The 13,460-nt window shown below is 35.2% G+C and overlaps 2 protein-coding genes across 12 annotated transcripts in view; both read left to right on the top strand.

Moving 5' to 3' along the window:
* LOC133545481 (caspase-8-like) overlaps nt 1-1,849 on the top strand; it is a 64,394-nt gene extending 62,545 nt beyond the window's left edge. For all 9 annotated transcript variants that reach the window (XM_061891135.1, XM_061891127.1, XM_061891174.1 and 6 more), the window contains one exon: nt 6-1,849. In XM_061891135.1, coding sequence (XP_061747119.1) covers nt 6-153 — 148 coding nt within the window. In that variant the 3' untranslated portion in view covers nt 154-1,849. The remainder of the gene's footprint in view (nt 1-5) is intronic.
* Nucleotides 1,850-6,624: 4,775 nt separating this feature from the next.
* Nucleotides 6,625-13,460, top strand: part of catip (ciliogenesis associated TTC17 interacting protein) — a 33,771-nt gene continuing 26,935 nt past the window's right edge. Inside the window, exons 1-2 of one of the 3 annotated variants that reach the window (XM_061891096.1) lie at nt 6,625-7,091; nt 11,984-12,169. In XM_061891096.1, coding sequence (XP_061747080.1) covers nt 6,986-7,091; nt 11,984-12,169 — 292 coding nt within the window. In that variant the 5' untranslated portion in view covers nt 6,625-6,985. The remainder of the gene's footprint in view (nt 7,092-11,983; nt 12,170-13,460) is intronic. The other 2 variants (XM_061891115.1, XM_061891105.1) reach the window with 2 other exon arrangements.

Raw genomic sequence — 13,460 nt, 5'->3', positions numbered from 1 at the left:
TTAAGGGGTGAAGACATGGTCACCATCCTTCACCGTGTCAATGACCAAGTAAGTCGAAAGGAGGCCTCCCAGACGGCGGGTGAATCAAAACAGATGCCAGAGGTTCGATTCACTCTGAGGAAGACACTCGTGTTGTCGCCCCAGCACGACTGAAAGGCAATTACTAATTTTTGGGGGGTGTAGCTTTGCTCCTTTGACTAACATGTGCTTTTATTTTATTTCATGGTGTTTTGTTTGATGCACTATATTGCCAAAGGTGTTTGGCCACCCATCAAAATGAGGAGAATCAGGTGTCCTATAAGATCAAGCACTTAGGCAAGAATGGGCCGCTCTCAGTGATTTCCAGCTTGGAACTGTCATACCTGTGCAACATCTCCAGTCGGGAAATGTAACTTTAACTTTGTTATGATAAAGTGAAGATTTTGGGAACAACAGCAACTCAGCAACCAAGAGGTAGGCCATGTAAACTGACAGAGAAGGGTCAGCGGTTTCCCGGAGCATTTAAAGTTCCTTTCCTGAAAAACCGACCCCACACCATAATTCCTCCTCCACCAAAATGTCACACTTGGCACAATGCAGTCCGAAATGTAGCGTTGTCCTGGCAACCTCCAAACCCAGACTGGTCCAACAGATTTCCATATGGAAAAGGGTGATTCTGCATCCCACGCTTTAAATAAATAAATGATAAATGGGTTGTACTTGTATAGCGCTTTTCTACCTTCAAGGTACTCAAAGCGCTTTGACACTACTTCCACATTTACCCATTCACACACTGATGGAGGGAGCTGCCATGCAAGGCGCCAACCAGCACCCATCAGGAGCAAGGGTGAAGTGTCTTGCTCAGGACACAACGGACGTGACGAGGTTGGTACTAGGTGGGGATTGAACCAATGACCCTCGGGTTGCGCACGGCCACTCTCCCACTGCGCCACGCCGTTGGACTCTGTAATGTATGGCTTAGACAAAGCCACACGGCCATGGAAACACATTACATGAAGCTCTCTGTGTACTGTACGTGGGCTAATTGAAAAGGTCGTGTGAAATTTGGAGCTCTGCAGCAACTGACTGTGCGCTTCAGTATCCGCTGACCCCCTCTCTGTCAGTTTACGTGGCCTACCACTTGGTGGCTGAGTTGCTGTTGTTCCCAAAATCTTCACTTTTATTATAACGAAGTTAAAGTTACATTTCCTGACTGGATATGTTGCAGTGGCCTAGTGGTTAGAGTGTCCGCCCTGAGATCGGTAGGTTGTGAGTTCAAACCCCGGCCGAGTCATACCAAAGACTCCATCCATCCATCCATTTTCTACCGCTTGTTCCCTTTCAGGGTCGCGGGGGGCGCTGGCGCCTATCTCAGCTACAATCGGGCGGAAGGCAGGGTACACCCTGGACAAGTCGCCACCTCATCGCAGGGCTACCAAAGACTCAAGGGTTGGAATTGAGGGTTAAATCACCATAAGTGATTCCAGGGCGCGGCACCGCTGCAGCCCACTGCTCCCCTCACTTCCCAGGGGGTGATCAAGGGGATGGGTCAAATGCAGAGGACAAATTTCACCGCACCTAGTGTGTGTGTGACAATCTTTGGTACTTTACGTGGCCTACCACTTGGTGGCTGAGTTGCTGTTGTTCCCGAAATCTTCCATTTTCTTATAATAAAGTCGACAGTTGACTTTGGAATATTTAGGGGCGAGGAAATTTCACGACTGGATTTGTTGCACTGGTGGCGTCCTAGGACAGCTGCACGCTGGAAATCACTGAAAGCGGCCCATTCTTTCACAAATGTTTGTAGAAACAGTCTCCATGCCTAAGTGCTTGATTTTATACACCTGTGGTGATTAGGACACTGATTCTGATCGGCATAGCTCGGTTGGTAGAGTGGCCGTGCCAGCAACTTGAGAGTTGCAGGTTCGATTCCCGCTTGTGCCATCCTAGTTACTGCTGTTGTGTCCTTGGGCAAGACACTTTACCCACCTGCTCCCAGTGCCACCCACACTGGTTTAAATGTAACTTAGATATTGGGTGTCACTATGTAAAGCGCTTTGAGTCACTTGAGAAAAGCGCTATATAAATATAATTCACAATTCACATTTGGATGGGTGGTGTTGCGTTTGGACCAAATGTTCCTCCGAGGGAATTTAAGCTGCTGGTCACCCCCAAGTTCTTTTGATGACACATAAACTGATTTTAAATTAATCCCAGACAGAATAGATATTTTGACATTTTATACCAAAGCTTTGGAGAGACCAATCTATGAACAACACCTTCAAATCGCATCGCCCAAGTTGAGCTGAAAACACTCTGGAAGTCCTGTCTTTTTCAATCTCCCACTAGCCCCCCTCCCCTTCCCCTTCAGAGCGAATCCACATATCTATTCTCCTCCTAAGCCTGGGACAAGAAAAGATAACACGGGTGTTATGGCTACTCGTCACATTCCAAGCTCAATGTTAACACATGCACACCACTTAGCTGTTTTCAAATATGACTATGGAAGAAAAGAAATAACTCTTGGATATGGATATACGTAGATATCAATCTCCGTCAGTGGCCAAATACTTTTAGCAATATAGTGTATATTTTATATAATTTTCCACTCAAGAAAAATATAATCTTTCATTAAAGGCCTACACTTTTTGTGACATTAATATCCATAAGTGAATATAGACATGTTGGTGCTTTCACTGCTGTCGTCTTTTCGATTTTCCACAAATTTTTGTCTTTGTGTTTAGAGATTTATTAAAATATTTGGCTGACAAAACTGTGACCATCAATTTATTTTTTGGGTTGATTGACGATTCGGGGCGGGAATTGCGGTTTATTGATGTTTGGGTAAAACCCGTAGCCCTTATATTGTCGTAATTTTGAGTCTGAGTTAGTGTTGTCCCGATGGAACGAAAAGTATCAAAATATTTATTTTCGGTCCCTTTGTAAATAAAGGGGAGCACAAAAAAAATGTCCATTATTGGCTTTATTTTGACAAAAAATCTTAGAGTAAATCAAACATATGTTTATTATTGCAATTTGGTCCTTAAATAAAATAGTGAACATACTAGACGACTTGTCTTTTATTAGTAAGTAAACAAACAAAGGCTCCTAATTAGTGTCATTTTCCTATTCTGTTATTTTGCCAACATTATTAAGGACAAGCTGTAAAAAACGAATTATGAATCCACTTGTTCATTTACTGTTAATACCTGCTTACTTTCTCTTTTAACATGTTCCATCTACACTTCTGTTCAAATGTAATAATCACTTATTCTTCTCTTATTTGGATACTTTACATTCGTTTTGGATGATACCACAAATTTGGGTATCGATCCGATACCAAGTTGTTACAGGATCATACTTCGGTCATATTCAAAGTCCTCATATTTCCAGGGACATATTTCATGAGTTTATAAACATAATAGGAATTTAAGAAAAATAAAAGCTGTTGTAATGTCAGAAAATATCGACGTAATCATAGTAGTATCGACGAGATGTGTGCCTGTACTTGGTATCACTACAGTGGATGTCGTGTAGATCCAGAACCATGTTTCGCTATTCTGTTTAGGTATTGTTTGGCCACAATACCCAGCAAAATGTTTGGAGGAGAAAAGGTGAGGCCTCTAATCCCAGGAACACAACACCTACTGTCAAGCATGGTGGTGGTAGTATCATGCTCTGGTCCTGTTTTTGCTGCTAATGGAACTAGTGCTTTACAGAGAGTAAATGGGACAATGAAAAATTAGGATGTGGAGAGGCGGAGTCGACAGAGCGGCAGGGAACGCTGGAGCCTGGCCCAAGATGGCGGCGAGGAGGCGGAGAAGTCGAGTGGGCACCGAGGCGGGGCGTGCCGAGAGCGACGCCACAAACGAGTTCAGGTCCGTGGATCGCGCACCCGTACACAATTAATGTATAAAAGGGGAGAAGGAGGAGAGAACGGGGCTGAAGGAGGTGGAGATTCCACAGCAGTGCCCGGCGAGCAGAAGCACCAGGAAGCAAGACACAAGAGCGGACCGGAGAGCGAGCAGCGGGAGCGGCGACGGCGCAAAAGACTTGCTTTATTTGAAAAAATAAACAAGAGTCAAACCTGCTTAATCATGTCCTTCCTGAGTGGTCCATGGAACCCGCACGACGACAGTGTGAGTCGTTCACAGAGGATTACCTCCAAATTCTTCAGGACAAGCTAAAATCATCAGCCCGGGAGGTTGGGTCTTGGGCGCAGTTGGGTGTTCCAACAGGACAATGTGTAAGTTACCACACAACTCTTATGCTTAAAGGCCGTTGCTATGGTGATTATCAATTGTGCTGAAGTTGTACTTTTCTATCCGTGCAAAGGGACAGTGTTTTTGTCCAAAAACCGGCCTGCTGACTGCCAGTGGCGAACATCGAGTGTCGTGACGCAGACATAGCAGAGACAAGGGGATATCAGGAGTGTCAACACATTTGCATTTCATATATAGTCATATAGGCTCAGGCGACCGCAAGCGGTAGAAAATGGATGGATGGGTGTTGTCATATATTGTTTCTAACTGGGTCTGCTGAGATTACCCCCCCCCCCCCCCTTCCTTCAGAGGCAGCCTCTGTGATGTAATCAGGGACCTCCCAAATCAATAGAAGAGCACATGGGACTGTTACCTTAGAGCGTAGGTTAGATCTGTGTGATTGATTGATTTTTAAAAAACTTTTATTAGTAGATTGCACATTTCAGTACATATTCCGTACAATTGACCACTAAATGGTAACACCCGAATAAGTTTTTCAGCTAGTTTAAGTCGGGGGTCCAAGCAAATCAATTCATGGTACCGGTAACTACGAGTTCAGCCCTAAACTTCTCTCCTCATTGAGCCAAATTGAACTCTGCGTGATTCCTTGCTTCTGGTCTGTGTATTCAATTTCATCAGTGTTTGAACCTGACACAATGGCCCCCAAAACGCAGGTCAAAAGTGGTAAAGGAATGGCTTAATCAGGCTAGAATGAAGGTTTTAGGATGACCTTCCCAAAGTACTGACTTAAACGCGCGGACAATGCTGAAGAAACAAGTCCATGTCAGAAAAAAAATTACATTTAACTGAACTACACAGGTTTTGTCAAGGAGGAGTGGTCAAAAAAAATCAACCGGAAGCTTCTGGATGGCTACCAAAAGTGTCTTATTGCAGTCAAATATTAACATTGCTGTTTATATATATATATAGATATATATATATATATATATATATATATGTATGTTATGTTTGAACCAGCAGATTTACTCACATTTTCCATGAATTCATTAAAAAAAAAAACTTCAGGAATGTTATTTTTTGTGACCAACAAGTATGTGCTCCAATCACTCTATCAAAAAAAAAAAAGTTGTAGAAATGATAGGAAAATCGAGATAGCCATGATATTATGTCCAAATTACCCTGCCTGTTTACACGCTGCTTTACGGTACTCGAGCTGCCGTTGCCGTAAAGCAGCGTGTAAACAGGCAGGGTAATTTGGACATAATATCATGGCTATCTCGATTTTCCTATCATTTCTACAACTTTTTTTTTTTTTTTGATAGAGTGATTGGAGCACATACTTGTTGGTCACAAAAAATAACATTCCTGAAGTTTTTTTTTTTAACGAATTTATGGAAAATGTGAGTAAATCTGCTGGGTCAAACATAACATACATATATACATATATGTGTCACCGACACATTAAAAAAAAACAAGGACCCCGGTCCAAAAGATGCCTCCAGTTAAAATAAAATCGTTTTTTTTTTGGGTTTTTTTATTAATTGAAAAAATCTAAGAAAAATGGCGATTAATCTGAAAATCGATTTTTTTATTCATTTTTTTTTTAATTAAGTAAAAAAATTACATAAATTTTTGTTTTATTTGTTTAATTGCTTCAAAAACGTTACAAATAAAAATCGCAATTAATCTGAAAATCTATTTTTGATACATATTTAAAAAAAAAAAAAAAAAAAAATTACGTCAATTTTTTTTATTTTTTATTATTGCTTAAAAAACGTTACAAATTAAAATTGTGATTAATCTGATCATAGATTATTTATTTTTTGATACATATTTAAAAAAATAAAGTAAATAAAATCGATTATTTTCTTATATTTTTAAAAAAACAAGTAAAAGAATATCGATTTTTTTTATTTTTATTGCTTAAAAAAATTTAAAAATAAAAATCGCAATTAGTCTTCAAATTGATTTTTTGATACATATTTGAAAAAAATTAAGTACAAAAATTACATCGATTTAAAAAAAAATTGAATTGCTTAAAAAACATTACAAATGAAAATTGTGATTAATCTGATAATCGATTCTTTTTTTATTTTTTTATTTTTTTAAAAGGTAAGAAAAATTAAATGGATTTTTTTTATTAATTAAAAATGTAACAATTAAATCGCGATTAATCTGAAAATCGATTTTTTAATACATTTTTTTTAAATGAAGTAAAAAAATGACATCGATTTTTGATTTTTTTTTAATTGCTTAAAAACGTTACAAATAAAAATTACGATCAATCCGAAAATCGATTTTTTTGATACTTATTTTTTTTTTAAATTAAGTAAAAAAATAACGTAGATTTTTGATTTTTTTTTTAATTGCTTAAAAAACGTTACTAACAACAATTGTGATTAATCAGAAAATTGATTATTTATTTTTGATACATATTTGAAAAATATTAAGTAAATAATAATCGATTTTTTATTATTTCGTGACCAACAAGTGTGTGCTCCAATCACTCTATCACAAAAAAAAAAAAAAAAGCTGTAGAAATGAATGGAAACTCAAAACAGCCATGACATTATGTCAAATTACCCTGCCCGTTTACACGCTGCTTTACGGTACTCGAGCCGCCGTTGTCTCGGCAACTCCACTGTGACGTCACCGACACATTTAAAAAAACAAGTACCCCGGTCCAAAGACGCCTGGCGTTAAATGGCGGACACAAGTTGTTTTTCGTAACAAACTCCCTCTTCTTCACCTCAGGGAGATTTTTGTTTTTGACACAGGCCGGAATGGAGGCGCTCCAAGGGGACGAGAGGAGGGAGGAGACCGACACTGACAAGCCGGGTCCGGAGACGAGGGCCTCGGACGAAGCCATCGCTTTCATGTCCGGCATTGGTGAGTCCAGACTGGCACCACCACCTGTTGGTGCCACTTAACCACTTAAACACCTCCTTAAACAATTTCAAGTAGAATTCGATATTAGATTTAGACCAACTTTTATTGTCATTAAAATTTGAACTGTACAGCTGTGGTGCCCAACTTCCGGTCCGAGGACCGGGACCGGTACCGGTACCGTGACGCCTTTGCTACAGGGCCGGAGATAAACATTGGCCTGTCCCACAATACATCATTTTTTTTAAATAACGTTAAAATATTACATAGATTTTTGTTTTTTATCTTAAAAAACAATACAAATAAAAAATTGCGATTAATCTGAAAATCGATTATTTATTTTTTTGATACATATTTAAAAAATAAAAGCGATTTTTTTTTTAATTAATTAAAAACAATGTAGTAAAAATCGTGATTAATTAGAAAATCAATTGTTTATACATATTTTAAAAAATATATAGTAAAAAAAATGACATTGATTTTGGATTTTTTTTATTGTTTAAAAAAACGTAACAAATAGAAATCGCGATTAATCTTAAAATAGATTTTTTCAATACGTATTTAAAAAAGTATAGTAAAAAATTGCATCGATTTTTTTTTGTATTGCTTAAAAATGTCCATCCATCCATCCATTTTCTACCGCTTATTCCCTTTTGGGGTCACGGGGGGCGCTGGCGCCTATCTCAGCTACAATCGGGCGGAAGGCGGGGTACACCCTGGACAAGTCGCCACCTCATCACAGGGCCAACACAGATAGACAGACAACATTCACACTCACATTTTCAAATAAAAATCGCCATTAATCTTAAAATTGATTTTTAATACATATTTTTTTAAATAGCGTAAAAACATTGCATTGATTTTTGATTATTTTTTTATTGCTTAAAAAAAGTTACAAATAGAAATCGTGACTAATCTGAAAATTGATTAATTTTTTGATACATTTTTTAAAAAAATAAGTAAAAAAATCAAATCGATTTAATTTTTTCTTATTAATTAAAGAAATGTAACAAATTAAAATTGCGATTGATCTTAAAATCAATTTTTTGTACATATTTTTTATTAAATGAAAAAAATTACATCGTTTTTTTTATTGCTTAAAAAACGTGACAAATAAAAATTGTGAATACTCTTAAAATTGATTTTTTTCATACATATTAAAAAAAAAAAGTAAAATTACATTATTTTAGATTTTTTTTATTGCTTAAACATTACAAATAGAAATCGCGATTAATCTTAAAATCGATTTTTTCAATACGTATCTAAAAAAGTATAGTAAAAAATTGCATCGATTTTTTTTTTATTGCTTAAAAATGTTTCAAATAAAAATCGCCATTAATCTTAAAATTTATTTTTTAATACATATTTTTTTAAATAGCGTAAAAATATTGCATTGATTTTTGATTATTTTTTTATTGCTTAAAAAAAGTTACAAATAGAAATCGTGATTAATCTGAAAATTGATTAATTTTTTGATACATTTTTTAAAAAAATAAGTAAAAAAATCAAATCGATTTAATTTTTTTTTATTAATTAAAGAAATGTAACAAATTAAAATTGCGATTGATCTTAAAGTCAATTTTTTCTACATATTTTTTATTAAATGAAAAAAATTACATCGTTTTTTTTATTGCTTAAAAAACGTGACAAATAAAAATTGTGAATACTCTTAAAATTGATTTTTTTCATATATATTAAAAAAAATAAAGTAAAATTACATTATTTTAGATTTTTTTTATTGCTTAAACATTACAAATAAAAATCGCGATTAATCTGAAAATCTAATTATTTTTTTATTAATATTTTTTTTTAGATAATAAAAAAATTACATCAATTGTTTTTGTTTTTTAATTGTTTAAAAAACATTACAAATAAAAATGGCGATTAATCTGAAAATAGATTTTTTGAATAAATTTTTTTTAAATAACGTAAAAATATTACATCGATTTTTGATTATTTTTTTATTGCTTAAAAAAAGTTACAAATAGAAATTGTGATTAATCTGAAAATCGATTAATTATTTGATACATTTTTTCAAAAATTAAGTAAAAAAATAAAATCTATTTTATTTTTTTAAATTAATTTAAAAAATGTAACAAATTAAAATCACGATTGATCTTAATTAAAGAAATGTAACAAATTAAAATCATGATTGATCTTAAAATCGATTTTTTATACATATTTTGAAAAAAAAGGTAAAAAAATTACATCGTTTTTTTTTATTGCTTAAAAAACGTTACAAATAAAAATTGCGATTAATCTTAAAATTAATTTTTTGATGCATCCGTCCATCCATCCATCCATCCATCTTCTTCCGCTTATCCGAGGTCGGGTCGCGGGGGCAACAACCTAAGCAGGGAAACCCAGACTTCCCTTTCCCCAGCCACTTTTTGATACATATTAAAACAAAATAAAGTAAAATTACATCGATTTTTGATTGTTTTTTTTTTATTGCTTAAACATTACAAATAAAAATCGTGATTAATCTGAAAATCGATTATTTATTTTTTTGATACATATTTAAAAAAAGTATAAAAAAATGACAGTGATTTTTGTTCAATTGCTTGAAAAACGTTACCAATAAAAATCGCGGTTAATCTGAAAATCTAAATTTTTTTTATTCACTTTTTTTTTTTTTAAATAATAGAAACAAATGACATCAATTGTTTTTGGGTTTTTTAGATTGCTTAAAAAAACATTACAAATAAAAATTGTGAATACTCTTAAAATAGATTTTTTTCATACACATTAAAAAAAAAAGTAAAATTACATTATTCTAGATTTTTTTTTATTGCTTAAACATTACAAATAAAAATCGTGATTAATCTGAAAATCGATTATTTTTTTGATACATATTTTAAAAAAGTATTGAAAAAATGACAGTGATTTTTTTTTAAATTGCTTAAAAAACGTTACAAATAAAAATCGCGATTAATCTGAAAATCTAATTATTTTTTTAATATTTTTTTTTAGATAATAAAAAAATTACATCAATTGTTTTTGTTTTTTAATTGTTTAAAAAACATTACAAATAAAAATGGCGATTAATCTGAAAATAGATTTTTGGAATACATTTTTTTTAAATAACGGAAAAATATTACATCGATTTTTGATTATTTTTTTATTGCTTAAAAAAAGTTACAAATAGAAATTGTGATCAATCTGAAAATCGATTAATTATTTGATAAATTTTTTCAAAAATTAAGTAAAAAAATAAAATCTATTTTATTTTTTTAAATGAATTAAAAAAATGTAACAAATTAAAACCACGATTGATCTTAATTAAAGAAATGTAACAAATTAAAATCACGATTGATCTTAAAATCGATTTTTTATACATATTTTGAAAAAAAGGTAAAAAAATTACATCGTTTTTTTTTATTGCTTAAAAAACGTTACAAATAAAAATTGCGATTAATCTTAAAATTAATTTTTTGATGCATCCGTCCATCCATCCATCTTCTTCCGCTTATCCGAGGTCGGGTCGCGGGGGCAACAACCTAAGCAGGGAAACCCAGACTTCCCTTTCCCCAGCCACTTTTTGATACATATTAAAACAAAATAAAGTAAAATTACATCGATTTTTGATTGTTTTTTTTTTTATTGCTTAAACATTACAAATAAAAATCGTGATTAATCTGAAAATCGATTATTTATTTTTTTGATACATATTAAAAAAAAGTATAAAAAAATGACAGTGATTTTTGTTCAATTGCTTGAAAAACGTTACCAATAAAAATCGCGATTGATCTGAAAATCTAATTCTTTTTTTTTTTTTTAATAATAGAAACAAATGACATCAATTGTTTTTGGGTTTTTTAGATTGCTTAAAAAACATTACAAATAAAAATGGAGATGAATCTGAAAATACTGTCCCACTAGACCCGGGGTATCAAACTTGTTTTCATTGAGGGCCGCTTTTAACAGTAAATAATTACACATTTTCCTACGAATTAAAATATTCTCCTTTTTTTTTTCTTTTTCTTTTTTTTTTTCACGTAAATAGTAAAAAAAAAATCTGCCGATTTGACAAGTTTTTTACAGGAAAAAAAAATGTCACTTTAGTTGCCGGACTTCTACTGTAAAATACATCGTGTTATTTTATTATTATTATTATTATTTTTTTTACAACATTTTACTCTAAATAGAAACACAGTACCGCTGTTTTGATTTTATTTTGGCAACTCAACTGCTAGTTTTTTTACCAAAATGAAATGTGGTACCTTAAAATCATCGACCGTGGATTTAAAAAAACTAACAAAAAAACAACCAAAAAACCCTGATATATTTCAATAAGTGTCAAATAAAAACGAGCTGTATAACAGGAAATCAAATAGTTTATATCCTTCACTATGTGGTAGGTTCCTGCGGGCGTTATCTCCTTCTGTTGTTGACTATTTTTTTCATACGGTGTTGATGTGGAAATGCTTGCTTTGGCGTTTTGTTGGTGTGGCACCGAACAGAAATGTTGACATGCGGAGTTTCAAGCACTCTTCATTCTCTATTTTCAAATGATACTGCTAGTTTTTGTCCGCTTTTGCCACACACTTGACATATTACCAGGGGGCGGTATAGCTCGGTTGGTAGAGTGGCTGTGCCAGCAACTTGAGGGTTGCAGGTTCAATTCCCGCTTCTGCCATTCTAGTCACTACCGTTGTGTCCTTGGGCAAGACAATTTACCCACCTGCTCTCAGTGCCACCCACACTGCTTTAAATGTAACTTAGATATTGGGTTTCACTTTGTAAAGCGCTTTGAGTCACTAGAGAAAAGTGCTATATAAATATAATTCACTAATTCACTACGGTCGTATGTTCGATAAAAACCACCGCCAGACGATGGACGCCACGTTGTTTTTCTCGGGAATTAATTCGTCCTCCATTCATTCATGTGGCAGAGCCGGCGGAGCTGCCCAAGTGCGTGTTCACGGACTCCCTGGTGACCGTGTCCGAAGGCGGTCGAGAGTTGGGAAGGTTCCGCGTCTCCATGGAGTTTGCCCGCAGAGCCCGGCGGCCGTGTATGCTGCTGCACGCCCAAAGCGAGGGGGCCGTCGACGACTCCCCCTGCGGAACAACCGTGACAGGTGAGGCGTCCTGCTTGTCCATTCATCCTTGCGGTAACAAAGCAACGTCCATAAAGACATAGATGACCGAGTCTGGTGTGGAGGAACTTGACTGGCCTGCACAGAGTCCTGACCTGAACCTGATAGAACACCTTTGGGATGAATTAGAACGGCGTTTTCTCGACCAACATCAGCGCACCAATGAGCTTTTGGAAGAATAGTGGAAAATTCCAATAAAGTTGGGAAATTGTGTTAGATGTAAATATAAACGGAATACAATGATTTGCAAATCCTTTTCAACCCATATTCAGTTGAATATGCTACAAAGACAACATATTTCATGTTCAAACTCATAAACATTTTTTTTTTGCAAATAATCATTAACTCTGGAATTTGATGCCAGCAACACGTGACAAAGAAGTTGGAAAAGGTGGCAATAAATACTGATAAAGTTGAGGAATGCTCATCAAACACTTATTTGGAACATCCCACAGGTGTGCAGGCTAATTGGGAACAGGTGGGTGCCATGATTGGGTATAAAAACAGCTTCCCAAAAACTGCTCAGTCTTTCCCAAGAAAGGATGGGGCGAGGTACACCCCTTTGTCCACAACTGCGTGAGCAAATAGTCAAACAGTTTAAGAACAACCTTTCTCAAAGTGACATTGCAAGAAATTTAGGGATTTCAACATCTACGCTCCATAATATCATCAAAAGGTTCAGAGAATCTGGAGAAATCACTCCACGTAAGCGGCATGGCCGGAAACCAACATTGAATGACCGTGACCTTCGATCCCTCAGACGGCATTGTATCAAAAACCCACATCAATCTCTAAAGGATATCACCACATGGGCTCAGGAACACTTCAGAAAACCGCTGTCGCTAAATACAATTCGTTGCTACATCTGTAAGTGCAAGTTAAAGCTCTACTATGCAAAGCGAAAGCCATTTATCAACAACATCCAGAAACGCCGCCAGCTTCTCTGGGCCCGAGATCATCTAAGATGGACTGATGCAAAGTGGAAAAGTGTTCTGTGGTCTGACGAGTCCACATTTCAAATTGTTTTTGGAAATATTCGTGTCATCCGGCGAACCATCCAGACTGTTATCGACGCAAAGTTGAAAAGCCAGCATCTGTGATGGTATGGGGGTGCATTAGTGCCCAAGGCATGGGTAACTTACACATCTGTGAAGGCACCATTAATGCTGAAAGGTACATGCAGGTTTTGGAACAACATATGCTGCCATCTAAGCGCCGTCTTTTTCATGGACGCCCCTGTTTATTTCAGCAAGACAATGCCAAGCCACATTCA

The sequence above is a fragment of the Nerophis ophidion genome, linkage group LG02 (genome assembly GCF_033978795.1).
Source record: "Nerophis ophidion isolate RoL-2023_Sa linkage group LG02, RoL_Noph_v1.0, whole genome shotgun sequence".
In the NCBI taxonomy this organism is placed as follows: domain Eukaryota; kingdom Metazoa; phylum Chordata; class Actinopteri; order Syngnathiformes; family Syngnathidae; genus Nerophis; species Nerophis ophidion.
Note: the sequence above shows the minus strand (reverse complement) of the source record. Positions and strands in the feature narration are given on the sequence as shown.